The sequence below is a fragment of the Palaemon carinicauda genome, chromosome 18 (assembly GCF_036898095.1).
Source record: "Palaemon carinicauda isolate YSFRI2023 chromosome 18, ASM3689809v2, whole genome shotgun sequence".
Lineage (NCBI taxonomy): Eukaryota > Metazoa > Arthropoda > Malacostraca > Decapoda > Palaemonidae > Palaemon > Palaemon carinicauda.
In genome coordinates this window covers 37,680,568-37,708,067 of record NC_090742.1, presented here as the reverse complement: position 1 = coordinate 37,708,067, position 27,500 = coordinate 37,680,568, and the positions used below count along the sequence as shown (strand labels likewise).

General features: G+C 34.4%; 1 protein-coding gene across 1 annotated transcript in view; it reads left to right on the top strand.

Annotated features, from left to right (window-relative positions):
* The window catches only part of LOC137657047 (CD151 antigen-like), a 134,076-nt gene that overhangs the window by 62,509 nt on the left and 44,067 nt on the right, over positions 1–27,500 (top strand). Inside the window, exon 4 of the mRNA XM_068391408.1 lies at positions 26,530–26,808. Within this exon, the coding sequence (XP_068247509.1) occupies positions 26,530–26,808 (279 nt within the window). The remainder of the gene's footprint in view (positions 1–26,529; positions 26,809–27,500) is intronic.

Genomic DNA, 27,500 nt, shown 5'->3' with positions numbered 1-27,500 from the left:
CTTTATTTCTTTTCATCGAAGAAAGTGTAAAGAAACTCATGTTTATTTCTCTTCATAGAAAAGGTGTAAAGAAAGTCATCTCCTTTATTTCTTTTCATCGAAGAAAGTGTAAAGAAACTCATGTTTATTTCTCTTCATAGAAAAGGTGTAAAGAAAGTCATCTCCTTTATTTATTTCCATAGAAAAGGGTGTATATTTGATGGATTAAGGATAGACATGCATTCGAGGATATCTGTCATTCATTATTTAAAATTATACCAATGAAAAGAAGTTTTATGGTATCACAAAATGAAATCTTAGGAAAAAATAACTAATGCTACTATACTACTACTACTACTACTAGTAGTAGTAGTAGTAGTAGTAATAATAATAGGAAGAAGAGGAAGAAACATCCCTTCAAAATTCCTAGATCTACAACCTCGGCACCCCATTATGTTCGCCCTATTCTTGTGAGAACCTTTTACGTCAAAAGTTGAGGGATCTTAATGATAAAACTACTGTTTTCATTACAGGAAGTTTAAAATGTAAAATTGTTTAAAGGATATAGAAAAAAAACTTGGTTTTTTATTAGAGATTGTTTATAAATATTTTGTTATTTACAGCTGGAAATATGGTGGCTTATATTGTGAACATCTTCTTTAGTCAGTTTGCTTTGATAAAAAAAAAAAAAAAAAAAAAAAAAAAAAAAGAATTAATCTCGCGAACGTGAAAGGTACTAAAAGGTCCTTTAATGCCTGAAGGAGTTTATATACATTACTACATTCCTTCCTCTCAAAAAATGAAGATACCCAAATCTTTAAAATAGTGAGAATCACGAAGATTCCATCTGCCAGCATCCTTCCCCTCTGTGATTTTATCACACGTTGCTAAACGATAGGGAAGTTTTCGTTTATTGCCCTTGTTTACAAACTAAAGCATCAAGTAATTGACCTGTCTCAGGCAGGATTGTGTTGATTTAAATCAAGTTATTTAAATCGATTTAAATCAGAGTAAAAAAAAATCATGATTTAAATCAAAATTAAATATAATGTCAGAAATTACCTTGGAAAAAAGAAAACTTCCAAAACTAGTTACTAGTATAATTACTTTAACAAATGAACAAAATCCTAGTTAATAGCTATAACATTTCCGGTAAACTTGGGTGTTTTTAAGAATGAATTATTTGAAGTTCTCTGGCATCCTGACATGGAATCTTAAGAATTGAAGTTGTTGTTTGCAATTATACACATTTTGAAGGTCTTGATTTGTTTAACAGCGTTAATAGGAATTAAAAATTTGGTTGATAGTATATTACGCACATGGAGAAGTCCTCAATATCCTTTTAGTTTTATTTCTTACTGTGTACAGTATGTTGAAATTTAACTGCTGCATGTTTGTATTTTTGATTACAGGTGTTTGTGTGTGTGTGTGTGTGTGTGTGTGTGTGTGTGTGTGTGTGTGTGTGTGTATTTATGTCGTAGTTACTAAAATTATAACTTGTCCGCTCCGATCAAATCATTAGTCTTATAACTTGTCCGCTCCGATTAAATCATTAGTCTGAATTTTGGTTTTCAAGAGAAAAAGTCATCCTGAGTAATGTATATCAAAATATGGTTTCATTTAACATAGATCAAGTTCAATACCAGAAAATACCCTCATAAGACTGAAACAAATAATCAGCAGCAGCAATAGGTATTGAAAAAAAAGAAGATTAATTTAAATCAGGAAAATTGATTTAAATAAGAAAAAGTGATTTAAATCAAACAAATTAATTTTTAATTTCTTTTAGAAAAAATCATGAGTCTTTTTTCAACCCTGCCTGTCTGGTTGTCCGTGAGGTAAAGTCAAAGGTTTTGTATTCATGAGTTGTGGTGGCCTATTGGAAATGTCCCTGCCTAGGGAACGTGGGGACTGGATTCGAGTCCCCGCTCAAGCTCGATAGTTTCATGAAGAGTCCTTTAACCTCAACATCCGGTGTGAACTAGGGGATGGCGGTTTTGGGGGGAGCCTATAGACCTACCTACTGAGTAAACAGCAGCCATTGCCTGGCCTTCCATTTGTCTTAGCTTTGGTGGAGAGGGGGACTTGGGGGTTGATCATACGAATATAGGATCAATCTTTAGGGCATTGTCCTGCTAGGCATTGTCACTATCCTTTGCCTCTGTCATTCATGAGCAGCCTTTAAACCTTTGTAAGGGGTTTACAATAAAGCCTCGCTTCAATCTCTGCGAGTTTTATAAATGTCGAGAGTCCCATTGAAATAACTAGACGAAGATTGTTCTCCTTTTGGAGATGTCTTCATTTACTCATCGTTTTTTTTTTTCTCTTTTACAATTGTGAAGACGTTTGTTTTTTACTTTTTTTTACTTTTTTTTTGTAGACTCTTTGGGCTTTTTCTAACTTTTGTTTTTTTTTACTTTTTTTCAATCCAAAGAGAACCGAGATGGGGAAAGAATCGAAGGAGAACACTCTCGCACTAATTGAAATGCGTCTAGTTTGGCGACTGTGTAGTGGAGAACTGACAGAAATTTTGACTTCATATTTTCTTTTATTGTTTTTTATTTATATTGCTGTCATATTTATATTTTCATAAAAATACTACTTTTAATGGGAAATGTAATAAAGAAAGACTTTTCAGACACCAAATTCCTGCTGTTCTCTCTCTCTCTCTCTCTCTCTCTCTCTCTCTCCTCTCTCTCTCTCTCTCTCTCTCTCTCTCTTGAAATGAATGTATTTATTTCACCGTGCATATATCAAAATCGTCAGTGTGTGTTTGTGCTTGTATATGTACGTGTCATAAAGAACGAAATTTCAATGACTTGAGAGACTTGAAAGGAAAATCAGACACCGATTCTTTCATCTTCCCCCCCCCTTCCCCTCCCATCCTATCCCTCTCCTTTCCCTCCCTTTTATGCCCTCCCTCTCACTCTTCTTCCCCTCCCCTTTATGTGCCCACTCCTACCCCCTTCACCTTCCCTTCCCTCCGAAAGATGAGACTCTTAAGAAAGGTGTTGACAGAAGTATTTCCTGGAATGGTTTCCACCATCTTGATTCCCAATGATTTTTCTTGATACAGATTTTCGTAATATTCGTACTAGATGACTTTTTTTTTTTTCTTTTTGGCTGAAATGAACTTTATAGACTTTTTCGATACTTCTTTATTGTATTGAGTCGTAAAATAACTTTTATATTCTTCTTCATTATAAGATGTGATTTAATACTTATCTTTATTATATTGACCCATAAGAACACTCTTATTATCGTTTTATTATCTCGACTCAAATGATTTAACCTTTCATTTTTTTTTTATTTTTTTTTTCGATATTAACTGAAGACGACGTTTCTCCCTTTTTATATTTACTCGTAATATGACTTCACTTTCCATCTTTTATTATATTGACTCTTAAAGGTGACTTTTATTTGCTTCCTACACGTGGATACCTCTTAATAACGTGCCCTTTGAAGTTGAACAAATCAACTAATTTTCTCATAGACTGCTCTAAGCCTTTATTAAATTTAATTTTCCTTTCAGTTACTGGCCAGCCATTGTCGGCAAACGAAGTCCCCGTTTCCAAATTTTCTCGTAACAATGGCTTTTGTAAAGACTTGAGAAACGAACGTCAAAACTGTACTTTGGTATTATGCGTACTTTTTGTCCCCGCCCCTGTATTATGAAAAGAAGTCTTATCATTTCGACTTATCTTAATAAATTAAAATGTTTGACGCTTTTTGGATACTTAAAAGAAATCCAGATGTGTCACGATATTAGGAAATTTGGAATAAATTGAAAAAGGAAAGAAATGCAAAAGTGTGACGCAGTAGGGAAACTCAAAGACAAGAAATGGTCACGCTGTAACGAAAAAAAGTGTGTCACTATAATGAGTATAACGTTACAGCAGCAACTAGAGAATTTTGTAATGTTCATTTTCTTCACAATCGTCGTCGTAGCAAATCGCATTATTGGCCACCTTGGCACATTTCTAAATGAAATGTTGCAGCAAAGAGAATGTGATAATGTCTATGTCTTACAGTCATGCGAGTCCCTTTACAGCGTTAAAGAGGCTTGCGGTCAAATTCTCATTTTATTGTCTGTTTCATTTTTAATTTTCGTAAGCTTTGTCTTCAGATGTACTAACCACTCTCGGGGTTTGCGTTGATTATTGGATTTGAGAAGCCAAGTACGAGAGATAGAAATATTTTTTGGAAAATTCGAAATTAAGAACTTTTTACCCTTCTCCCATTAAGTTGCAAGTAACATTTAACTATTGCTATGTCAAATTGATAACCGGGTGCTTATGACACAGTCAACTCTCTCTCTCTCTCTCTCTCTCTCTCTCTCTCTCTCTCGTTATACACACACACACACACACACACACACACACACATATATATATATATATATATATATACATATATATATATATATATATATATGTATGTATATATACACTGTATGTGTGTGATTGCATTAGTTATTGTGTTCGTGCATGTGCGGGTGTGCGGGACTTTTATACATACAAATATTGAGCTATAAATAGTTTTAATATCGAATTCTCTTGGTTTCTTCAATAAAGACTCGAGGAGAAATTATTATCATAAATGCTTTACCTGGGGCCAATATTTGAACCTACCTTAGGGTCGATAAAAACCCAGGTAGACCTGCAGGCTCCCTCAAACCCCCATCCTTATCTCGCAAGGATAATGAGGTTGCTAACACTAAAGGAACTAATGAATTTGAGCGGGACTCAAACCCCAGTCTGGCGATCACCAGGCAAGAACGTTACCAACAGGCCACCACAACTCTCATTACTTTCAATAATTTTTCTTTCTGGTGATAGTTTTACTTTTAATTTTCATCCTGTCAAACTTTTCATATAATCTCTTGAAATTTTAGTGGATCTATAGTATGCGAGCCCACATCCATATTCGTCTAGATAACAAGGGTCCTCTCTGACGTGTTCCCAAATGTGTAATATCTTATATTTATGTTGTATTTGAATAATCGACAATATAATGAAGCTACATATTGGTAGGCAGCAATATTCATTGGTATAGATGCTGCTGTAAAAAAAAAAAAAAAAAAAAAAAAAAAAAGAAGTATATTGAAGGAATTTTACGATATTGTTTTTCTAAGAAAGAGAAATGAAATAATTTTGAATAAAAATTATAAATTGGTATCCTAGTCTTCCAAAAAAGCGTTCTTTGCATTCATGTTCTGTTCCACAGTCATGTTCACTTGCTAAATCTAGGGTTTCCTAAAGAGATTAGTATAGGGGTTAAAATCTCTGTACTTTTGGGGTAAATGACGAGTTAAAAACATCAGGTTGCGTATTCGAATCAGCTGCGAAGTATATATATATATATATATGTGTGTGTGTGTGTGTGTGCGTGTGTGTGTGTGTGTGTGTGTGTAAATACACACACACCACACGCACATATATATATGATATATATATATATATATATATACCCACATCACACACACATATATATATATATATATATATGTGTGTGTGTGTGTGTGTGTGTGTGGATGTATAAATACACACACACCACACGCACATATATATATATATATATATACATACATACACGATCAAACATTTACACTTCTTTTTTATACAAACTTATCATGACATAAAACATCTATGGAGATCTAAAGATCTTTTAGCTCCTATGGGAGAGCCAGCCCACAGGCCCTATCTATGCCGTGACCAGAGAAGATTATGATGAGAGGAGGGAAGATGAGAGTCAATCCCTTTTCCCCTTTTGATTTCTTGCATCTCACACCACCTGAGAGCCATGATATATTGTCCAACTATGAACATTTGGTAATTTAATCCTGCTGAAACTACCAATTTTTCTCAATCTTGAGGTTGACATTTTAAGTAAGGGATTTTGATCAGTTGCCACTTTCGCTCCTTGAAATGGTTCCGTTTATCAATTTCTCTTTTTAAAAGGATCCAGCTTCCAATTTTGCAGGTAGTTTTAAAAGTTTTAAAGTTAACACTTTCGCCGGATGATACAAAAACACTCACTTTCCCAGTAGGTAAAAACTTTAACTTTGCCAGTTGGTAAAAAAATTCTGTCTCCATTCTTACCAGATTTATTGCCCCTTTTTGCAAGTCGCTAAAAGTGTTTCTTCCTTCTTTGGGAGTAAGTGGTGCCAGTGGACCTCACCAAGTGACTGAAGGAATTACTAAGGGATCTTTAAGACATCTTTTCTGGGCACTCCACCTACATTTTTTTTCTCTAACTTACGCCAGTATTTGTCGAACTATTTCTTTAGTAATAAATGAAAGGGTTAATTTTGTCCGGCAGCAATAGATAAGTGTTCATTTTCCCATCCGCAATAGAAAATGTTAATTTTCCCCTCTGCTATAGATAAAAGTGTTATTTTTTCCCTTTCGCAATAAATGAGTGTTAATTTTCCCTTTTACAATAGATATAAAGTGTTCATTTTCCTGTTTGCAAGAGTTAAAATTGCTAATTTTTTTTCTCCGCAATAAAAAAGTATCCTTTTTTTTCCCTTTTGGCTACAGATAAAATTGTTTATTTTTCCTTTTGCAATAGATAAAGGTGTTCATTTTCCCCTTCCCATTTGATAAGTGCTAATTTTTCTTTTCGGTAATAGATAAAAGTACCAATTTTTCCTTTCTGCAATATGTATTATTTGTTGCCTTTCGCAATAGATGAACATTTTCATTTTCCCTTTTGCAATAAGTAAAATGTTTCATTTTTCCGTTTGCAATAGTTAAATGTTTATTTTCCGTTTTGCAATTGATAAGTGTTAATTTTCCGTTTCACAATAGGGGAAAGTGTTAATTTTTCCCTTTGCAATAGGTAAAAATGTTAATTTTCCCTTTTGCAATGGATACGTGTTCATTTTCCCTTTTGCAATGGATCAGTGTTCATTATCCTTTTTGCAATAGGAAAAGGTGTTCCTTTTTCATTTCGCAATAGATAAATCTTCATTTTCCCTTCCACAAGCTGTAAAAGTGTTCATTTTCCCATTGGCAACAGATATAAGTGTTCATTTTCCTCTTTACAATAGATTTAAGTAGTTATCTTTCCTTTTCCAATAAATATGTGTTCATTTTCCCTTTCAAAATAGGTTAGATTGTTCATTTTCCCTTTCACAATAGATAAAAGTGTTAATTTTCCCTTTCACAATGGATAAAAGTTAATTTTCTCTTTCGTAGTAAATAAAAATGTTCATCTTCCCTATCACAATGGATGAAAGTGTTATTTTTCCCTTTTGCAATAAATAAGTCTTAATTTTTCATTTCTGAATGGATAAAAGTGTTAATTTTCCCTTTCACAATAGATAAAAGTGTTCATTTACTTTTTTTCAATAGATAAAAGTATTTGTTTTTCCTTTTGCAACAGATGAAAGGGTTCATTTTCCCTTTTGCAATAAATAAAATTGTTCACATACGCTTTAGCAATGGATAAAGGTGTTCAGTTTCCCTTTTGCAATGGACTAAAGTGTTCATTTCCCATTTGCCATGGAATAAAGTATTCAGTTTCCCTTTGGCAATGGACAAAAGTGCTAATTTTCTCCTTTGTAGTAGATAAGTGTTAATTTTCCCTGTGCAATAGATAAAAGTATTCCTTTTCCCTATTGCAATAGACAAAAGTGTTAATTATCCCTTTCATCATAGATAAAAGTGTTCCTTTTCCCTTTCACCATAGGTAACTTTTCATTTTCCCTTTCACAATAGTTTAAAGTGTTCATTTTCCTTTTCAGAATGGATAAAAGTGCTCAATTTCCCTTTGGTAATGGATAAAGTGTTAATTTTCCCTATTGCAATAGATAAAAGGGTTAATTTTCCCTCTTGCAATAGATAAAAAGTGTTCATTTCCCTTTTCCAATAGATAAAAATGTCAATTTTCCCATTTTCTATAGATTAAAGTGTCCATTTCCTTCTTATGATAGATAAATGTGTTCATTTTACCTATTGCAATGGATAACTGTTCATTTTCCTCTTTGCAATAAGAAAAGGTGTTCATTTTCCCTTTCGCAGTAGGTTAGAATGTACATTTTCCGTTTCGCAATAGTTAAAATTGTTCATTTTCCTTTTGGCAATGGGTAAAAGTTTTAATTTTCCTTTTGCAATGGATAAAAGTGTTAATTTCCCTATTGTAATGGATAAAGTTATAATTTTCCTTTTTGCAAAAGATAAAAGTGTTCATTTTCTGTTTTGCAATAGATAAAGTGTTAATTTTTCCATTTTCCAATAGATAAAAGTGTCAATTTTCCCTTTTTCTATGGATAAAAGTGTCCATTTCCCTTTTGTAATGGATAAATGTGTTCATTTTCCCTTTTGCAATAGATAAATGTGTTCATTTTCCCTTCCGTAATGGACAAAAGTGTTCATTTTCCCTTTCGCAATAGGTAAAAGTGTTCCTTTTCCTTTTTGCGATGAATAAAAGTGCTCAATTTCCATTTTGCAATGGATAAAATTCTTCATTTTCTCTTTTGTAATGGATAAAGTGTTAATTTACCCTTTTGCAATAGATAAAAGTGTTAATTTTCCCTTTTACAATAGATAAAAATTTTAATTTTCTTCTTTTCTGGTAGATAAAAGTGCTCAATTTCCATTTTGCAATGGATAAAATTTTTCATTTTCTCTTTTTTAAAAGATAAATGTATTCATTTTCCATTTCGCATTGGATAAGTGTTCATTTTCTCTTTTGCAATAGATAGAATACATTTTCCCTTTCGCAATAGATAAAAGTGTTAATTTTTCCCTTCAGCAATAGATAAGTGCTTATTATTTTTCTTTTTGCAATATGTAAGTATTGATTTTTCCCTTTTGCAAGAGATAAAACTGTTCATTTTTCCCTTTCGCGATAAATAATAGGGTTCGTTTTCCCTTTTACTACTAGCTAACAATGTTACTTTTCCCCTTTCGCAATAGATTAGTCTTAATTTTTCACCTCTGCATTAGATAAAAGTTATTATTTCTACTTTCGCAATAGTTAGATGGTTATTGTTTCTTCTTTTGCTATTAATTAATTTATTAGAGTTTTTTGATGGGTGAAACTTGCTACCTGGACTGGTGGTTAGTTTGTGATTGAAATAAGTGGTATTATTAAAATATTCTACGCAACAGACATTAACCTTGGAATATCTTAGCGGTCACCGGACCTTAAAACACCTCTCTCTCTCTCTCTCTCTCTCTCTCTCTCTCTCTCTCTCTCTCTCTCAACTTTATGGTCATGTATACTTTCAATCCTTTTTACTTCTCTTTATCGTCCACAAAAAATTAGAACAAATTCCATTTGACAATTTTGATTTATCCTGCTTCTATTCCTCTTAGCTGAGGGTTGTTTAGAAATCATTAACAATTAGATTTTGAAATATATAAATGTTTCAATGACTTATTTGTCTTTTTTTTTTTTTTTTTTTTTTTTTTTTTTTGCTGTTTAATTGTTTCGCTTAAAATAACGAATAGATAAATATATACTTGCTTTTCATTTTACATATTCAACATTTGATGATAATACTTATCTGGACTTTTATAATTATCATTCGCAATTAGTGCACTGCTTTCCTTCTAACCCATTCCTGTTCTCCTTTCATTGTTTGTAATGTAATTTTCATGGTTTGTGTACAAATCAAAGTTTTTTTTTTATTCTTTAAATTTTAATCATCATCGACATTATATTTTAATCTTCTTTGCCACCCTTCCTTATTTATCATCATAATCATTACTAACATCATGTCTTCACCTTTTTGTTATCTTGAACCCTTGTCTCTTTTGCTCCTAATTTATCACCTTTATGATTCTTCTTCACGACCTTTCCCTGATACCCAACGATTGTTTTGTCGATATTATACTCTTATTAAAGGGCTCGTGTTTTATGGTTACAAATTACTTTAAAATTTATATTTTATATTGCCCCCATATAATAAAGAGCAAGTATATATATATATATATATATATATACATATTCGGTTACGTAAAGCTCTCCTCCTCCCTTTGGTAGGGGGAGGGACAGTAGTCATACCCTGGTGAGATGGGAGTGGATGTGCCTATATGTGTATATCTAAATATTTAGCCTTCATTTTTGACGGGTCGTGTACACAAATATATATGCGGTATATTTATTATTAATATATATATATATATATATATATATGTATATATATATATGTGTGTGTGTGTATGTGTGTGTGTAGCGTGATTAATTTCCACGCCATTTCTCAAAGGCCTATGTCTTGCTCCTTTGGACTTCTTCTGTCGTTCCCTTTCAAAGGAGTCTTTATCCGTAGAGAATATGGTCCTTTTTTCCCCTCAATGAATAGAACGTTGACTCCAAACGCTCATCACAGGAATTCTTTGATCAAGGTTGTCATATAGTCGCCCTTGTCCCCGAGAGAGAGAGAGAGAGAGAGAGAGAGAGAGAGAGAGAGAGAGAGTTTGGAAGGTAAAAGATGGTTGATTTTCGGTCGACAAGTATATGAACCAAAAGCAAGTACAGGGAAAACAATAATAGATAAGCTCGTCAGTCCAAGAAAACTTACTGCCTCGGACGCTGAATGGCTATTTATGGTATAACTAGTGTACCCGACCTGTTAAAAAGGACGGATAAATATTTAGATAGCTATGCCCACACACACTCTGATTCAACCCTTCTAACCCCTCCCTACCCGAGGGATGGGAAGTTGTATGTCTGGCAGAGCCATTTTGCGTGACCGGAAAGAAATATAAATTATATTTGTATACATAGCCAGACACTTGCTCTTTATTATATAAGGGAGATTCCTCGTCAAAAATATCCATTAGTAGGCCTTCTATTTTTTTTTTTTTTTTTACTTGTATCAAACCGTATTTACTAATAGCATAACTTAGAAGTCAAAATATCAAATGTGAACAAAGATCCTTATGTAACCGTTACAGTAACCCAATTGAATATTTGTTGATATATCACATTACAAATTTTTTCTGTTTCGTTTTTAGTTACCTCTGTTTTATTGAAATTATAAGACTGAATTGAGTGTAGCTAGGGGAAATTTGAGGTTGCTATGCTCAAAGATGAAATGAAGAGACAAGAAGTTTTATTTCTGTAACCTTTGTCCATCCATATACCAAGGCACTTCCCCCAATTTTGGGCGGTAGCCGACATCAAACAAATGATAAAAAGGGGACCTCTCCTGTCTACGTTCCTCCCAGCCTGACAAGAGCTTCAACCGAGTTCAGCTGGTACTACTAGGGTGCCACAGCCCACCCTCCCCCGTTATCCACCACAGAGTGAAGCATCATAACGCTGAATCCCCTACTGATACTACCTCTGCGGTCATCTAAGGCACCGGAGGAAGCAGCAGGGCCTACCGGAACTGCGTCACAATCGCTCGACATTCATTCCTATTTCTAGCGCACTCTCTTGCCTCTCTCACATCTATCCTCCTATCACCCAGAGCTTTTTTTCACTCCATCCATCCACCCAAACCTTGGCCTTCCTCTTGTACTTCTCCCATCAACTCTTGCATTCATCACTTTCTTTAGCAGACAGCCATTTTCCATTCTCTTAACATGGCCAAACCACCTCAACACATTCATATCCACTCTAGTCTCTAACTCATTTCTTACACCCGTTCTCACCCTCACCACTTCATTCCTAACCCCATCTACTCTAGATACACCAGCCATACTCCTTAGACATTTCATCTCAAACACATTCAATTTCTGTCTCTCCCTCACTTTCATTCCCCACAACTCCGATCCACACATCACATTTGGTACAATCACTTTCTCGTACAGAACTCTCTTTACATTCATGCCCAACCCTCTATTTTTTACTACTCCCTTAACTTCCCCCAACACTTTGCAACCTTCATTCACTCTCTGACGTACATCTGCTTCCACTCCACCGTTTGCTGCAGCAACAGACCCAAGTACTTAAATTGATCCACCTCCCCAAGTAACTCTCCATTCAACATGACATTCAACCTTGCACCACCTTCCCTTCTCGTACATCTCATACCGACAATAACTCTCAACTTCCTTCCCTCACACACCCTTCCAAATTCTGTCACTAATCGGCCAAGCTGCTCTTCCGTGTCTGCAACCAGTACAGTATCATCAGCAAACAACAACTGATTTACCTCCCATTCATGGTCATTCTCGTCTACCAGTTTCAATCCTCGTCCAAGCACTCGATCATTCACCTCTCTCACCACTCCATCAACATACAAGTTAAACAACCATGGCGACATCACACATCCCTGTCTCAGCCCCACTCTCACCGGAAACCAATCGCTCACTTCATTTCCTATCCTAACACATGCTTTACTACCTTTGCAGAAACTTTTCACTGCTTGCAACAACCCTCCACCAACTCCATATAACCTCATCACATTCCACGTTGCTTCCCTATCAACTCTATCATACGCTTTCTCCAGATCCATAAACGCAACATACACCTTTTGCTAAATTTTTCTCGCATATATGCCTATCTGTAAAAATTTGATTCATACAACCCCTACCTCTTCTAAAACCACACTGTACTTCTAAGATTGCATTCTCTGTTTTATCCTTAATCCTATTAATCAGTACTCTACCATACACTTTTCCTGCTACACTCAACAAACTAATACCCCTTGAATTACAACACTCATGCACATCTCCATTACCCTTATATAGTGGTACAATACATGCACAAACCCAATCTACTGGTACCATTGACAACACAAAACACATATTAAACAATCTCACCAACCATTCAAGTACAGTCACACCCCGTTCCTTTAACATCTTAGCTCTCACACCATCCATACCTTTATAATATGAGGAATGAGCGGATAACGTATTGTATGTATGTATGTATGTATGTATGTATGTATGTATGTATATATATATCATGTGTGTACAGGGTTATTGTTATTAAGGCCCTAATATACGATATTAGTAATCATTGAATTAATATAAACTTGCGCATTATATCTTCACACAGAAATCTACCTCCTTCTCGCATTCCAGGTGGATTATTTGAAATCTGTAGGCATTCTTAGAATTTCCAAATAAAACTTTAGAGTAATTTAATCCTTTTGGACTGCAATTATAACTTCTAAAGAAGGACACCAACTCATCAAATCGCTTCGAAACCCTTTCATCTGACTAAAAGCGTACGGGAATGCAAATGAAAAATCCTTTATCCTTTAGAAAGAATTCGGATCTAATCTAGATGCATAGTTGGAACTGTGGATATAATTCCAACATTTTTTTAATTTTTTTTCATTTTTTTTTCAAGGGAATTTACGAAGTTATTACTTTGAAATTCCATTACTAAGAATAGGTTTGAATATTTTGCAATAACATTTCAGGCCTACATATAACATTCTCTCTCTCTCTCTCTCTCTCTCTCTCTCTCTCTCTCTGTGTCAGGAACGTTTTCTGATTTTGAAAGGCTTCCTTTCGCATTTACATATGGTAACTGGAAATTCTGTATGCTGGAAAGGTTGTCTTAAGTTTCCTCTCTCATCATTTTGGTTTATGGATTTTATTATTATTATTATTATTATTGTTATTATTATTACTACTACTACTACTACTACTACTACTACTACTACTACTACTACTACTACTACTACTATTATTATTATTATTATTATTATTATTATTAATAATAATAATACTATTGCTGTTGTTAATGTTATATCTATTTTCCTCCGAATAAGAAAATAGCTTTAACCCTCATTTTGATTTTCTGCCTAATGGTTTTCAATTTCAATGGGGTTTTGATTATTCACTTCGCTTCATCTATATCGGTTGAAAGATTTTTCCGGTATTCTTTATTTACTTTTTTTTTGAGAGTGAATATTATTTTATGGAGTATTTATCATATTGGAAATGCGTGTGTGTTTTGTTACGTCTTTCAGGGATTTGTAAAATTCTAATAACATTAATTTAGAAGACAGTACGGGAGGGATATGGGGGGGGGGGGGGGCGCTGGGGAAAGAGGGGGGGGGCGACCGGGGAAAGAAGATGCAAGTAATAGATATAGATGGAGAAAGTTCACTCTAGCGGCCGACCCTGCAATTACTGTATTAATATTATTATTAGTGTTTGTAAATGCCACCATACTAGGAAATTTTGCCACTAATTATATTAGCAATATGTCATCCGTATATTAAATGTTATATGTCGTGTTATGATTTTTTTTTTTTTTTTTTTTTTTTACCATCGCCAACTTCATTGCGAAGCTTATGTTTTGATGGACGTGTATTTATTTGTTTGTTTGTGATTCTCATAACTCAAAAACTTTTTGACCTAATCTCATGAAATTTGGTGGGATGTTTGGCCATATAAAACTAGTGCCAAAATGTGCATAATTCAAATAAGTGAGGTTTATTTTTGATTAATTAGTGTTTTTATAATAACACAATGTAATGGTTTTTCAATAAAAGATAAAAAACTCAAAATCTTGTGTGTTCTATGTAACGCCCAAATGCCATGCTGATGCCAAAAAGAACTATTCTTTTGTCACGACCAGTTGTCATTATATTGACGGGGGACAGGCATAAAAAAGGTCAGGGAGTTCTTACAGAAATTGTAAAATAAGGAAATCAGTGTGAAACTGCGTAAAAAAAAATATAGGTTTTAGGCTGTGATGGACAAATCTAGATGACAGATGTGTTTTGGGATCAAATACTGGCAACAACATCAGTTTTCTTGGTGACAAAAAGTGGCGGTGGCGGAGGTATACGCTCTACCGAGTGCCCAATCTAGTTGAACATAAAAGGCAAGTTCAGTGGGGTTGATAATGAAGAAGAATTAATGTTAAAAGGAAAAAAAAGTAGAGTGGAAGCATATGAAAATACTCTGAAACAGGGATAGAAAGAGAAGGATAATCAGAAGTACGCTTATTTACAGAGAGAGAGAGAGAGAGAGAGAGAGAGAGAGAGAGAGACCAAATTATCTAAAGTTAACCAAGTGGTAGATTTACATTAATGTGTAATATCTCTTGAGACACGAAATTTTAGTCTCAGTAGACGGAGCCTGACAGGATGATGATTAATTTAGGTATATTTTATATGGAGAATATGAACTCATTTCATACAGATGCCAGATAATAGGAGATATTTTTATCATGACAATGTGACGGTTAATTGTCTCCGAGGACAGTAGTTATGGATCTTTTTTTTTTTTTTGTTTCTTTACTGAGCTGAATAGTTAAACTTACTTTATACCCCCTGCCTCGTTTCCTTGTCCGCTTTGTAATTCTTTTGATTACCCTTTGTCATTTTTTCTTTGCCCTAATGACCTGTTTCATCTGGAGATTACTGGAAGTTACTCTCACGAGAAAAGCATTTTTCCTTGTTATAAAAGTTGCTTAATTACACGCTCTCTCTCTCTCTCTCTCTCTCTCTCTCTCTCTCACTTATAATAATTGCTTAATTACATCTCTCTCTCTCTCTCTCTCTCTCTCTCTCTCTCTACGTCATAAAGATAGCTTACTTACTCTCTCTCTCTCTCTCTCTCTCTCTCTCTCTCTCTGTCATAAAAATTGCTTACTTACCTCTCTCTCTCTCTCTCTCTCTCCTCTCTCTCTCAACAGCAATGTTATATCCAATACAATTTTGTTATCAATTGATATAAGATCAAGTTGACAGTTTAATGAATTAATTATATCTAGATATCTCCAAAGGCCATCTTTTATCTCGTCCCATATTGAAATTACGTCTTGCTATGAAGCTAGAAAACTGTGTAGTGCCACAGACATGTCAAAATAGTCTTCAAAACTGTGCCACCATATTGTAGCGACCCGTGGAAGAGGTCTTATATAATAACCTATAGCTATCAGCAAAAGCTATCGACTGCAATATCCGTAAAGGTCTCGTGATGAGATTGTGATCTGCATACGAACTAATTAGCATTTTGCCTTCATTTTTACACTTATGAATTATGATAATGACGTGCATGCCTTTTCCATGCTTTCCTAACCTTGACAAAACTGCAATTGTTTAATTTCTTTCTCTGTCTAGATTTAAAAAGAGGAAGACAGAGACGCGTCTGGGTACACAGCAGATGTTCTCATAAGCGTGATATGGAACGCCAAGTAAAGATTATTCAACTGTTTGCTCTTTCACGAACCCCCTTTTACAAACACTCATGACACAGCATTCATGCAAATGGGGATGATTTGTATCATAGATTCTTTATAAATGATAATGGAATTAACAATTTTTTTTATTATTGCTATCACTCTTGAACGTGTGTTAATCTCTATTACTTATACAGCTAGCATTGATCTTTATTATAAATGTTTAAAGCGTGTATTGCATTTGCCACTCAAAACTACATAGGCGTTGCTAACCCCTTGAAGTTATATCAAAATACTGAGAAAGAAAAATATTTCACAATAGGTTGTTTGTGACAATCTACAGTTAAAACTACGAGGGTCACTAATGCCTCAGATACTACAATTTGTGTTGAATGTAGCAAAAATATCCTTTCCAAAACTAACTTTTTAGAGATGGGGGTCCTGCTTCTATATCCTGCAACTTGTTGTTCAAAACTAAACCATAGTTACTCTTATAAGAAGGAATAACGCTAAAGGTTTTACAATGTGTCTCCTGTTACCTTTTGTAGATTAGACTAGTTTTTCGACGAAAAGTTTTAAGCCTAATTCTCGTCATTTACCCAAAAGTTTCTTTTTAAAAGTTACAGGAGAACTTTGGGTAGTTTCGAAAAGTTTTCACAAAGAGCGTTTTTTGTTGTGAAGTCTTAAATCCCATATTTTTGGCTTATTAGCTATTCCCTCCTGCTAGGTTTCATGCTTCTTCATCATCTCCTACGCCTATTGACGCAAAGGGCCTCAATGTAGGCATACTTATTTGATATAAAAAAAGTATTATGAATAAAAAATTCTTGTATATGAGCTCTATTACCGGAAGACGTTCTTGTTTTATTTGTATTCTGACAAAACTCTTAAAAAAATTGTTAGGTATTTCATTACATCCTTTACTGCACTCAAATCCTTTGTCTGTTGTTATAAGGTGTTTTTACCTTTAAAAAAAAATGGCAGTTCCTTTCATCAGGATCGGATTCCTTCAAGATTTCTTAAGGTATTTTTGAATTTGTAATTTGTTGTTTTTCCTTTAGTTGGTTCAGCCCATCTTAAACAAAATTGGCCAACAATGTCTTTGTGATATCATTAATTTCCTTTAGGTTCTGTTTTAGTTGCAGTATTGGAAACCTCAACCTGCTTTCACTTTTTTAAATACGATTAATTTAACTCCATTCTTTAGGGTTGTGGTGGCCTATTGGAAACGTCCCGATCTAGCGATCGCCGGACTGGGGTTCGAGTCCCCTTCAAGCTCGATAGTTTCTTTAGTGTCTGTAACCTGAATATTCTTGTGAGCTAATGATGGGAGGATTGGGGGAGATTACAGGCTTAACTCCTGAGAATTCAGCAGCCATTGCCTTACCCTCCTTGGTCCTAGCTTAGGTGGGGAGATGTATGGTTAGTCTCTAGGACTTTGTCCAGCTTTCTAGGGGATTGTCACTGTCTCTTGCCTCTGCCATTCATGAGTGGCCTTTAAATCTTTATAGTTCCCAACTTGGCTTTTGCGAAGCAAGACTCACCAGGAACTTTCTTATTTCTGTTATCGCTGCTTATGTGCTTCCTCCCTCTATAAAACATATTAAAAGATATTTAAACAGCATTTTTGTATATGATGATGTTAATGGCGCAACATTTACTTTATTTCATGAATTCAGTACGTTTCTTTTAGATTCTCTTCTCCTTTTTATTCTGCTAATTTCTTATTCCTTTTCTTTCCAACTTTCTGATATTGATTTCCCTTAGTATCGACTTTTATTTGATTGACTGCCTACATCTATTCCCTTTGTTGCATAAAGTTTCGCTATTATATTCACTTCTTTAAAGGTATTTAAATCCCTTTATTTACATCTGCTAACATGTAGTGTGTGGATTCTTTTTTAAACTCATCTTGTTGAGGTCATTTATTTTAAATAACTAAATCTGCAGTTCAAGAAAAGCTGCTTCATGTAGATGACTTATATCCTGTACTGCGTCCCTATTATTAACGTTTCTTACGTAATGGTAACACCTACCAGGCAACCTGTTCCCTTATTTCTTTCCATTTAATTTAAAGCCTCTCTCTCTCTCTCTCTCTCTCTCTCTCTCTCTCTCTCTCTCTCTCTCTCTCTCTCTCTCTCTCAACTTACTAGCCTCCTGGCTAGTACAGCGATAACGTGTTCACCTAGCATTCGCATGGCTGCAGATCATAGTCCGGGTCCGTGAGTTTAAGCTGTTTGCTAGAGAGGCCACAATGGGGTGTTGGGCTTGCCCGACTGACGTTCTGGTGAGCATCTATTTTGATGAAACTTTGGCTTTCCAAATTTTTACCGCCCTGTTTTCTTACTCCTACAAAATACCTTCTGTAAAGAGGTAGGCCTATGCTGCTTTTCTCTTATTGGCCTGTAGACGTGTTTTTTATCGGATGCAAACTAGTTAAGGCATTTTCTTTAATCCACATCCAATTTTTTTATAAACAACCAATGAAACCATAATTCTCTGCTTCTAGTTTATGTACTTTAACGTTGATACTGATCTGAAGGTAACTATATTAATTATTCATTTCCTTTTCATTCCTTATTAGGTTATTTTTCCTTGTTAGAGCCATTAGGGCTCATAGCATCCTGCTTCTCAAAAGTATTTTAGCTAATAATAATAATAATAATAATAATAATAATAATAATAATAATAATAATAATAATAATAATAATAATAATAATAATGGGATAGCTAATCCACGTTAATATTTCTGTAAAAATGTCTTAGAAAAAGTATAAATACAGAGAGAGAGAGAGAGAGAGAGAGAGAGAGAGAGAGAGAGAGAGAGCACATTCAAGAACAACATAATTGTCCTTTTCAATCTGTAATTTTATTTTGTAATACTTTACAGAAGTGTTAATGAATAATAATAATAATAATAATAATAATAATAATAATAATAATAATAATAATAATAATAATCTAGATTTAAACAGCAACAACGGAACGACGTTGATAAAGATCTTGCCGAAATCGATCAGATTCGAACATCATTACTCACGCTCTTGATCTCGAAATTAACACGAAATGAACGCCATTACGTTCTCATTCACAAGCTGAGATCATTGGATGTTGTTGATCTAAATCTTAGATTAAGATGTTATTGCTTTTGACCTAAAAGTATTAGACGATTTTGCTTTCATCTAGGCATCAAGAAGAAAATCACCACTGCCAGAGAGCTGAAGGAAAGATGGATGAGTCGTCTGAACCGTAAAACATGCAAGAGAAAAGCTCCTCTGTTTTCAAGGAGGATTTCATGGTTTCTAAGGGATCCCGTCTTTTTATTCGCTTGTAGTTGTATATCAAAAAGAAAAAGAGAGTAATATTAACTTACAAGTGCATCCTGATATTGTTATTATTAAAGTTATTATTATTATTATTACTATTATTATTATTATTATTGTTGTTGTTGTTGTTATTGTTAATATTATTATTATTATTATTATTATTATTATTATTATTACTGTTCGTGATCCGTCAAAAATATCGGCTAGATATTTAGATACACACACACATTCTCACCAGTGTAATTACCGAAACCCCCCCCCCCCCCCACACACACACGAGGAGCGGTAAGAGACCGAATAGTCATGCATTTGGCAATGCCGATTAGCGTGACGGGGAAGATATATATATATATATATATATATATATATATATATATATATATATATATATATATATATATACCATCAAGTACGGGGTGTTCGATGTCGAACGGCCGTGGCCCTCTGTACTAAACTTCTCCATTCATTCCGGTCTTGAGCCTTCCTTTCCAACTCCACCATCGTTAGCCCGCACATCTCCATGATATTGTCACTCAATCTAGTTTTAGGCCTTCCTCTTGTTCTTGTACCATAGACTGATCCAATTAGTATCGTTCTTTCCAGAGTATTGTGTTTCCGAACCTGGTGTCCAATAAAAGTTAGTTTTCTTTCATCCAAAATGTCAAGTAATCTTTTTTCGATATTGATCTTTTGTAGAACTTCCACGTTAGTCTTTTTCTCAATCCAGCTTATCCTAAGGACTCTTCTGTAACACCATAGTTCAAAACTTTCTAATCTTTTCCGATCTGTAGCTTTTAAAACCCAACATTTTGAGCCGTATGATGCGATGGGGAAAACAAGTGATTTGAGAAGCCGCTTCTTTGTGTTTCTTTGTCTGTCTTTCCACACATTGCTTAGTGCGATGGTTGCATTCTTTGCAATACCAATTCTTTTGATCTCTTGGGAGTCGTCTCCATTATTGATGAAAGTTGCTCCAAGGTAAGTAAATTCAGTGACATAATCTAGGGCAACTCCGTCTAGTACAGTGTTTCCCAACCCTGGGGTAAATTACCCCAGTGGGGTAATGGACCCGTATTTTTGGGGTAATCAAGATGTTCACATTCCCGTAATTATTGCCATAATTCATACACAAAATCTGCAATTATTATTTTCTAGAAAAAATCAATAATTTTAACATTGCTGTACATTGTACAGCAATGTTAAAATCCTTAACTATAAGCAGACAATAGCGGGCTACATGATCCATACAGTTCATCAGGTGGCTGCATAAAAACATCCGATGTTACCGGTTATATGTTCAATGGGGGTAATTGATTAGTTGGAAATAAGATTTTGGGGTAATCATTTAAAAAAGGTTGGGAAATATTGGTCTAGTAGGATTTCTTGATCAGACGGGGCTTTTTGACACTTCATGACCTTTGTTTTCTTAGCATTTAGGTACAGTCCCACTTTTTCACTCTCAGCTTTTACTTTTGATACTAATGTTTGGAGGTCCTCCATACTTCCAGCGATTAAAACCACATCGTCGGCATATCTGAGATTAGTGATCTTTTGTCCTCCAACAGTTATGCCTCCTTCGTATTCTTCAAGCGCATTTCTCATTATGGTTTCCGAGTAGATGTTAAAGAGGTGGGGAGAAACAATGCATCCTTGTCTGACACCTTGTCCGATGTTAAACCAATCCGTTAGGCCATAAGATGTTCGCACTGCTGCTTTCTGTTGATTGTACAGTGCTTTCAGAAGTGAGATGACATGAGGTGGAAAACCCATAGAGTACATGTCGTTCCATAAGATGTCATGTGCAACTGTATCAAAGGCTTTAGTGTAGTCAATAAAACAAAGGAATACGTCGATTCCTCGTTCTCTGTTTTTTTTTTTTTTTTTTTTTTTTTCAAGGATCATCTTGAGATTCATGATTTGGTCTCTGGTGCCTTTCCCAGGACGGAATCCTGCTTGTTCGTCAGCGATTTCTTCGTTCAGTTTGTTTGCCATTCTCTTAGCCATGATTTTCAAAAGAATTTTGCTACTGTGACTAATGAGGGAGATTGTCCTATTATTGCTGCATTTGAAGGTGTCACCTTTCTTAGGGATGGGGACAAAGACTGACTCCCCCCAATCGTCTGGCCATTTGTTTTCGATCCAGATTTTTTTTGCAGAGCCTGTGGTAGAATATCTCGACGTTCTCACCTCCATTCTTTATCATTTCGGCTGTGACCTGATCGTTTCCTGGACTCTTTCCAAGTTTGAGTTCTTTGATAGCTTCTCGAATCTCACCAATCAGAGGAGGTAGTTCTGGTTCTGAAGACACTTGCCCGTATGGGACTGGTGTTACAATGGATTCATTTCTTTTGTAGAGATTTGTGCAGTATTCTTTCCATCTGTCTTTGACTTCCTCTCTGTCACAAAGGATTAGGTCATCTTCATCTTTGATGGTGTCAACAGATGGTATGAATTTCTTGGTGAGGTTTTTCACACCATTGTACATTTCTTTGGTAGAGTTGTTAATGGAATATACTTCAATCCTTTGGCATTGTTCTTGTATTAACTTTTCCTTGTCTTTCCGCATCATTCGTTGAATTTTGGAGTTCTGTTGTTTGTAAATTGTTTCCTCAACAGGATCATTGATCCCTTTTGCTTTGAGTTGCCTTCTAAGCTCAACTTCTTTTATGGTTTCTTCCGATATCCATTGATTCCTTTTGTTGTTTTTTTTTGGTAATGGTTTCTTCTGCAACTTTTTGAAAGATATCCTTTCCTTCGTTCCGCAGTTCGTTTGGGGGTTTTTCATCTTCACATTGTAAAAGAGCCTCAAAGCTATTTGAAATTTTAACAGAATAATTGTTATCAAGGGTTTTGTAGTCAAAGCGAATTGGTTGAGGTGGTTGTGTCAATTTCTTAAGTTGAAGTTTGATCTCGGCAGCCAGGAGTTGGTGGACGCTATTACAGTCTGCTCCAGGTCTAGTATTAACATTTTTTACACAACTTTTCCATTTTTGGTTCAAGATGATATAGTCAATTTGGTTGCGGGTTTTCATGTCTGGAGACATCCAAGTGTAGAGATGGCGAGGATGGTGTTCAAACATTCTAGTGATATCAAGGGTCTTTTAACATGCTAGTTATCACATATTTACTTTGTTGACATTTGTAATAATGCTATGAGCAAACATATATATATATATATATATATATATATATATATATATATATATATGTGTGTGTGTGTGTGTGTGTGTGTGTGTGTGTGTGTGTGTAAATTTCAAATGCATCCTGACATTATTATTATTATCATTATTATTACTATTAATGCACGCGACCCGTCAAAAATATCGGTTAAATATTTACATAGATATGCACACACATATACTCACACACGATCTCACCAAGGTGTAATTACTGCATCTCCCTCCCTATATGGGGAAAGGGAAGAGACCGAGTAGTCATACTTTTGGCAATGCCGATTAGCGTGACAGGGAAGAAATATATAAACATATATATATATATATATATATATATATATATATGTGTGTGTGTGTGTGTGTGTGTGTATGTATACAATTTGGGTATATATATATATATATATATATATATATATATATATATATATATATATAAGGGGATTACTGTTATTATTATTATTAGTCTAGAAACGGAGAAGCAAATCCTCCTTGATAATTCTGTAAAAGATTATCAGAAAATAAAATCAGAGATTTAAAAGGAGAATCCAGCTTGTTCTCGAAAGAGCTCTCTGTATTTATCCATTTTCAAAAATCTTTCTCCAGATGATACCTCATTATCCGGGATTTTATAACCTGCAGGTATCTAACTGATGTTATGATTTTAATAATAACACACCATAGGTATCAGTCATGTATTTTTCCGTGTTGAGTTTTCACAACGTTTACTTCAGACTACTCTGTTAACTATTCTAGTAATATCAAGGGTCTTTTAACATGCTAGTTATCACATATTTACTTTGTGACATTTGTAATAATGCTATGAGCAAACAAATATAAGTTTTCGAAGACCCTCCAGGCACCGTAAATTTGTTGTAGGAGATTATATAATCACTAGCGTACCCTATCCGTCAAAAATGATGGCTACATATTTAGAAAGATTTTCACACACACATTAAACACTTCTCACCCCCTTTCCTTTCCTAACTATCCCGGCAGTTACGGCAATTTTCGGGAGATTTTGGTTTCCGATTGTAGTTTTCGGGGCACCCCCTCTCACAACAGTATAACCACACCCTCTCCCCTCGTAGTCTCGTACCCGAGGGACAATAAGAGACAGAGTAGTCATACGTCTAGTAATGCAGCTGAAGTGACAGGGGATATATATATATATATATATATATATATATATATATATATATATATATATACAAATATATAGACTCGTAGCTCTTTATTATATAGGAGAGATTGTACCAGAAAACAACCTGAATTTACCAAGAGGGTGTAATAAATGACACCCGTTTGTTGTGAATGTGAACAATGTCACTTCCTACGTACGCACTTGGGTAAGCGCTTCCACGTCTTCTTGGACATACGGACACATACATGCAGTTAATTGTACAGTACATTATTTGCAGAGAGAGAGAGAGAGAGAGAGAGAGAGAGAGAGAGAGAGAGAGAGAGAGAGAGAGAGAGAGAGAGAGAGAGGGGAGAGGTGGCTACCAAAAAACAATGCAGCTGAGGATACAAATAAATCTTTCACCATCAACAAGAAAATTTTACATATTACAAAAGGAGAAAAGGTAAATAACAAAATTATTATTATTATTTACGACGGTGATATAAAATATAGAGTATAAAGCATATAAAGATGTTTTCGTTTCTACTAGTGGTAATATTAAGTTTATTAAGCTGTTATAATGACTGACTAGCGGTAATATAAAGTATATAATATTAAAAATAGAAACATGTCGTCATTACTAGCTAGCGGTAATATAAAGTAGTATAAAAATCTTTTATCATTACTAGCTAGCGGTAATATAAAGTATATAAAGCTTTTATCATTACTAACTAGCGGTAATTTAAAGTATATAAAGTTTTTAGCATTACTAATAGCGGTGATATAAAGTATATAAAGCTTTTATCATTACTAACTAGCCGTAATATAAAGTATATAAAACTTTTATCATTACTAACTAGTGGTAATATAAAGTATATAAAACTTTTATCATTACTAGCTAGCGGTAATATAAAGTATATAAAGCTTTTATCATTACTAACTAGCGGTAATTTAAAGTATATAAAGCTTTTAGCATTACTGATAGCGGTGATAAAGTATATAAAGCTTTTATCATTACTAACTAGTGGTAATATAAAGTATATAAAACTTTTATCATTACTAACTAATGTTAATATGAAGTATATAAAGCTTTTATCATTACTAACTAACTAATAATAATATAAAGTATATAAAGCTTTTATCATTACTAACTAACTAATAATAATATAAAGTATATAGAGCTTTTATCATTACTAACTAGCGGTAATATAAAGTATATAAAGCTTTTATCATTACTAACTAGCGGTAATATAAAGTATTTAAAACTTTTATCATTACTAACTAATGGTAATATAAAGTATATAAAGTTTTTATCATTACTAACTAGCGGTAATATAAAGTATTTAAAACTTTTATCATTACTAACTAATGGTAATATAAAGTATATAAAGTTTTTATCATTACTACTAGCGGTAATATAAAGTATAAAAGGTTTTATCATTACTAACTATCGGTAATATAAAGTATGTAAAACTTTAATCATTACTAATTAATGTAATATAAAGTATATAGAGCTTTTATCATTACGAACTAGCGGTAATTTAAAGTATATATAATATAAAGTAAAATAATGAAAACAACATAATGCATGTTCAAGACATCTTAAGCAAAAGGTTATAGAGCGAAATGCGCCCTCCCCCCAAAGGTAAAAAAAAACATGTAAACAAAGAAACATCAAGCGTAGCAGCAGAAGGATAGATAGATAGATAGATAATCTGGAGTTGGCAATAAATGGACCGAGACGAGTTTCGACGATCAAAATGATTGGCTCTCGCTAATCCAATCATAGGCCGGGACTAAGCTGAGAACATCGTTTGTAGGACATGATGTACTATACCAGGTGACTTTGGCTGGACTATTGATGTTTACGTTATGTATACATGCATATATATATATATATATATATATATATATATAATATATATATATATATACACATATATATATATATATATATATATATATATATATATATATATATATATATATATATATATATATATATAAAACCAGTAATTACGATATATGCGAGATTTAAAAAGTAGAAAATTATTTCACTACTTTCTCCAAACCTTGTAAAGACGATTGTGATAGGAAGTTGGATGATTGAGCTAGGCGTTATCTAATAAAATAATTTCAAACTGAAAAAAAAAATAGAAAAATAAATGTTTCAGAAGAGCACAGGGAATCCAGTTATGGCGCCGGCAGACCCTGAAATATGAAAGGTGGTGTTGATCTGTGGGTCAACTGAGAGTTCTTTTTTGGTGGAAGGGTTTAGGTTAACGGGATGAGGAGTCAAAAGTGGAGGGTGCAGTGGTGAAATATGGAGATAAATTAGATTGATAAAGGGAAATCGGAGGACGGAAATATTATCTCTCATACATGTATGTGTATACACACACACACACATATATATATATATAAATATATATATATACACATATATATATATACATATATATACACACATATATATATATATATATATATGCGTGTGCATATATACAGTATAAATGTGCGTGTGTGTATATACACACACACACACACACACATATATATATATATATGTGTGTGTGTGTGTGTGTGTGTGTTGTATATATAAGACTACGTAATACTTGCGAATTTGCGTATATTTAAAGTCAGGAATCTTTGCAACCCTGATTTGCGTAATCTCAAGTATGAGAGAATACAAATATACCCAGAAGTTAAATATGACAAAAAGGATAAAACAAATTTAAATACACAAATACACCCAGAAACAGAATTAGATAAAAGGAACTTGACAAGACTATACGGAAATATACCCTGAAACTGAATACGACAGAAAAAAAGAACTTAAACAATGTCAAATTTCACCCACATTTGTTTTTTTTTCCAGTGGATGGAAACAGACGGAGGAGGATTACCATCGGACGGGGTCATCGATAGAATGGAATTACTGACGTCATCGGCCGAGCCCCCGGGAAGCACCAAAGCCCAACCCGAACCGCGAAACTCTACTTCTGCCGATCCCAGCTACGAAGAGATGGCTGAAGCGACCGAGGCACTGGACGTCAAACTGGAAGCAACGCTTTTAGTTCTGGGGTCCCTGGTCGTCATGGCGGGTCTCGTTGGATGCATAGCTGCTTCGCAGAACGACCGGACGCTGTTGTTAGCTGTGAGTAGGCTTATGTATTCATTGTTTGGTTGGTGATTACACTGTTAATTAGCAGCGTAACTCCGGATTTAGTTTATTTGTAGCAATTAAAAAGAGCTTATATATATGGGCATGATTATGTAGTATAACTATTTGACTTTCCTTTGAAATTTACGGTAAGTATTGACATGATTAAACATTAGTATCATCATCACCTTCTACGCCTATTGACGCAAAGGCCTCGGTTAGAATTCGCCAGCCATCTCTATCTTGATCTTTTAAATCAATACTTCTCCACTCACCATCCCCTACTTCCTGCTTCATAGTCCTCAGCCATGTAGGCCGGGGCTTCCAACTCTTCTAGTGCCTTGTAAAGCCCAGTTAAAAGTTTGGTGAACCAATTTCTCTTGGAGAGCGCGAAGAGCATGCTCAAACCATCTCCATCTACCCCTCACCATGATCTCAACCACATATGGCACTCGAGTAATTTCTCTTATAGTTTCGTTTCTAATCCTGTCCTGCCATTCAACTCCAAAAATTCTTCTGAGGGTTTTGTTCTTAAATCTACAAAAGCTGTTGGATATTGTTTTATTGGCATACCACGACTTGTGTCCATACAGAAAACTGATCTCACTAAATTGCTATATAGCCTGATTTTTATATGTAATTTTAGGCGATTTGACTTCCAAATTTTACTTAACTTAGCCATTGCT